Source organism: Penaeus chinensis, chromosome 36 (genome assembly GCF_019202785.1).
Source record: "Penaeus chinensis breed Huanghai No. 1 chromosome 36, ASM1920278v2, whole genome shotgun sequence".
In the NCBI taxonomy this organism is placed as follows: Eukaryota; Metazoa; Arthropoda; class Malacostraca; order Decapoda; family Penaeidae; genus Penaeus; species Penaeus chinensis.
This window is the reverse complement of record NC_061854.1, coordinates 25,109,744-25,114,743: the sequence shown is the minus strand read 5'-3', so window position 1 is coordinate 25,114,743 and position 5,000 is coordinate 25,109,744. Positions and strand designations below refer to the sequence as shown.

The window sequence follows — 5,000 nt, the reverse complement described above, 5'->3', positions numbered from 1 at the left end:
AATAAAGTAAACTCACTGTGGGCATGACATTTACTTACATATCATGGCCATCAGTTTTGGTTTAAGATGCAGACTTTTCTCACAATCTTATAATGGAATGGAGATGTAAACTTTTTTATTTGGGTTGGTTACTGATTAATAAAATATGATAATAAATGGAAAGAAGAGAGGTTGAATTTGTATTAGTCTTCAATGCCTCAGGCTTTGGACATACAGAAGTTTGCCTGAAGGATTTTCTTATTTGCAAGGTGCTTTCTTGCATTTTGTCTGATGTTAAAGTCAATCTAGTGTTTGAATATCAGATATTCTAACGTTTTAGGTATGTAGATTGTATTATCCAAAAATGTAATTGGAAACAAGAACAAGAATACATGTTAAGGATGAGAAGAGATTTAATCAGAAACTATTAGTATTTGTTATTATTTCAGGAAGCAAACTGAAGAAGAACCATATCAGAAGTGCTGCAGAGTGTCACCAGACCATAAATTATTGGTAACAGGAGGAACAGATGGTCATGTTAGAGTGTGGGGATTACCAGACATGACCAAAGTGAAAGATATAAAAGCTCATGAAAAAGAAGTAGATGATTTGGATATTAAGCCAGATGGAAAGCAGGTTTGTAATATGTAGAACTATATGTATATATATATATTTACACATACTGGTATATATATATATATATATATATATATATATATATATATATATATATATATATGAATGTGTGTGTGTGTTTGTATATATATTCTATGTCCATATATATATATATATATATATATATATATATATATATATTATGAGTGTGTGTCTATATATATCTATATATATATATATATATATATATATATATATATATATATATTTATACATATATGCATATATATCTATGGATATGTACATATATATATATATATATATATATATATATATATATATATAGAGAGAGAGAGAGAGAGAGAGAGAGAGAGAGAGAGAGAGGATATATATACAAATCTATGGATATGTACATATATATGTATATGTATTTATTGATAGATAGATAGATATATGTATATATAGATATTATATATATAATATATATAATATATATAATATATATATAATATATTTATATATAATATATATATATATATATATGTGTTTATATATATATATATATATATATATATATATATATATATATATATATATATATATATTGTCTGTGTGTGTGTGTATACACCTATACGGATATATATATATACATATATATATATATATATATATATATATATATATATTGAGTATGTATACTTATATATATATATATATATATGTATATATATATATATATGTGTGTATATATATATATATATATATATATATATATATATATACATATATACACATATACACACACACACTTATATAAGTTTATATATATGTGTATATATATATTATGAATATATTATATATATTATATATATTATATATTATATATATTATATATATTATATATATTTATATATATATGTATATGAGTATATATATATATATATATATATATATATATATATATATATATATATATATATATAGGTATATACATATATATACACATATATATACTCATATATATACTCATATACCTACAGATAGATAGATAGATAGATATATAGATAGATAGATAGATAGATATACAGACATATATATATATATATTTATATAGATATATATGTATATATATGAACCGCGTTCATGTTGACAATTGTATAAAAGGTATGAATGAGAATGAATATCTTCACAATACAAGAGATGTATTTGACCGGTTTCGACTATGTGGCAACGGGTCAAGCGAGCTACCAGCCGCTCAGCCCCGAGGTGCACCCATCACGACCCCCAAGCAGAGGCTAACAGACTGGCGCACGAGTTCTCTGCGAGATCGAGCAGCAACAGTCTGCCAGCCGAGCTGAGGGCAAGACAAGAGCGTCTACAGCCAGACAGACACGCTCAGATCAGAGAAAGGGCAGCCGAACCCGATAACTCAGACGTTATCTTTTCTCTGAGGGAACTAAGGAAAGCCTATAAAACCAGTTCCAACACAGCCCCGGGCTCTGATGGGATCTCGTACCCCATTATCTCCCACCTAGGACTAGCAGGTGAGCGTGCACTCTTGCAACTCATCAACAAGTCCTGGGAAACTTCCACTCTACCCCAGAGTTGGAAGAGGGCTACCATAGTTCCCGTCCCAAAACCAAAGGAGCCCGGGAAGTACCGCCCCATCTCTCTGCTCAGCTGCCTGGCCAAGACGGCTGAGAGGATGGTACTAAACCGGCTTCAATGGAAAACGGGACCCCCGCACGAACACCTTCACGGGTTCACAAGGGGCATGGGCACAGCACACAGCTTAGCCACGCTCTTAAGCACAATCAGCAAGGGCCCAGCTGTGGTGGTATTCCTTGACCTGGAGAAGGCTTTTGAACTGGCAAGTCCGCTTGCCATTCAGGAAAGCCTGATCCAGAAGGGAATCAGAGGAAAGCTCTTGGCTTGGATAGGTGACTACTTCAGGAACAGGACTGCCAATGTCAAATTCCAGGGTCACCTATCGCAGCACATGCCGCTCGAAAATGGAACGCCACAGGGTGGGGTTCTCAGTCCAGCCCTATTCAACACTTTAATGTCCTGCATCCTCAACATAAACCTCCCAGTGGGGTGCCAGATCATCTCGTATGCAGACGATCTCGCTATCACCTCCACTGGACCACGCAGCCAGAATAAAGCCCAGCGTTGTCTGGACCTCGTGTCAGAGGAGTGTTGTAGGACGGGACTAAAGATCTCTGCTGCCAAATCCAAAGCCATGGCTTTGAGACAGAGAGTTCGAGGCACAAGACTGAAAATCCAGGGAGTGGAATTAGAATGGGTCAAGGACTACCTATACCTTGGGGTAAGGATAGACCGGACCCTCTCCTTCCATAAGGAGGTCCAGTACCTGGTTGACCGAACCAAAGCAAGACTGTCTGTCATGAGAGCAATGACTGGGAGACGCATAGGGGCCAGACACAAAGTACTAAGATCATTCTATGTACATGCTGTCCGGCCCATTGTGGACTATGCCTCAGTCGCTCTAATTGCTGCAAAGAAAAAGCACACAGACAAATTAGAAACAGTCCAAAATGAAGCTGCCAGGATCATTCTGGGTGCCCCGAGGTGGACGAAGGTCCTCAACCTCCTGATGGAGGCAAACCTTCTCCCCCTGGACTCACGAATCGATCTAACGGCAACACAATTTCTGTCAAAGGTCATCCAGGCTCCCAGGAACACAAGCCTAAGACAAAAATTAGTCAGATGCCTCGAACAAGACAACGAGCTCGTTGCAAACAACTCCTGGCTGTCTCATACAGCCAGGGTGTTGATACGCCATCAGCTCAAAGAACAGCTTCTTGCTAAGGGCATGGACTCCCCCCACCCCGACTTTGCCGAAGCCCCGCCGTGGGCACTGAGCCTGATAGAGTTCAACATAATGAACCTGTCAATGAAAAAGAGCCTATACCCCATGCCTAGCCTAAAGGCAGAAGCCCACAGGGTCATTGCAGCCATCACTCCTCCGGGTAGTAGAACATACTACACGGATGGATCGGTCGATCCCTTGAGCCACACTGCAGGCGCCGGCTTTGCAGCTAGGGATGCCACGCGATCCATGAGGGTAACAGACAACGCCTCCTCGCTACAGGCAGAGGCAGTTGCAATCATGGGAGCCCTAGGCCACGCGTCCCTAAGGGAAGGACACGTGGTCATACACACAGACTCCAGGGCAGCCATTGACTGTCTTCAGCACAGCTCACCCACAGACAACATCTACCTACTGACCACGATTCTCACAATGGCACAGAGAATTCTTGCTCAGGGTAGAAGAATTATCATCAATTGGGTCCCAAGCCACATCGGCATCAGAGGGAACGAGCTTGCTGACAGACTAGCCGCCGCTGGCAGGGGTATGCCGCCAAATCCCATGACGATAAAACCGAGCCGAAAATTACTTATGGAGAAGTGTGCCTTGGTCGGTCGTACCTTCCTACGGCAGCTCCACAGAGAGGAAACGAGAACCTCCCCCTCGGCCAGCTGGTACTCAGACGCCACAGGCTCTGAACCACTGGCACTCTCTGAAGTAAGCAACAGAGGTACCGAAGTCATTCTTCACAGAATGCGCCTAGGTTACCACTGTGCATGGCAGATTATCCCAACAATCGAACGCGATGAATGGTGCTGCAAGCACTGCGGCGAGCCGAACGCCACACTAGTCCACTACCTAGAAAATTGTAACCATACACAATTCCTGAGACATGGACCGCCCACAACAGCCGCCGTGCTGGTAAAGAGGCTATGCGAAATGCTTACACCATGGCGGCAGGAGCGCTTGCTGGCAATCCCGCCGCCACGGTAAGCACCGAGTGTCAGACAACTCAATGAGACAGCCGTAAAAAAGCTGACACAGGCCGGGCCATATCTAGAAGGCCCGGGCGAAGCCAGAACTTCGCAAACCAAACCCCCCCCCCCCCCGACTATGTCTTCATCAGAAATACATGTATTTCTGACGAAGACATAGTCGAAACCGGTCAAATACATCTCTTGTATTGTGAAAATATTAATTCTCATTCATACCTTTTATGTATATATATATATCTATCTATCTATGTATATATATGTATATATCTACATATATATATGTATATATATATGTATATATATATATGTATATATCTATATATAAATGTATATATATATCTATATATATCTATATATATCTATATATATACACATATATACATATACATATATATACATATATATACATATATATCTATATCTCTATCTATCTATATATTTATATAGGTATATATATATATATATATATATATATATATATATTTAGGTATATATATATATATATATATATATTTAGGTATATATATATATATATATATATATATATATATTTAGGTATATATATATTTATATATATA

The 5,000-nt window shown here is 38.2% G+C and overlaps 1 protein-coding gene across 1 annotated transcript in view; it reads left to right on the top strand.

The window, feature by feature from the left end:
* The window catches only part of LOC125044746 (prolactin regulatory element-binding protein-like), a 22,846-nt gene that overhangs the window by 7,775 nt on the left and 10,071 nt on the right, over window positions 1–5,000 (top strand). The window contains exon 4 of the mRNA XM_047641638.1: window positions 429–615. Within this exon, the coding sequence (XP_047497594.1) occupies window positions 429–615 (187 nt within the window). The remainder of the gene's footprint in view (window positions 1–428; window positions 616–5,000) is intronic.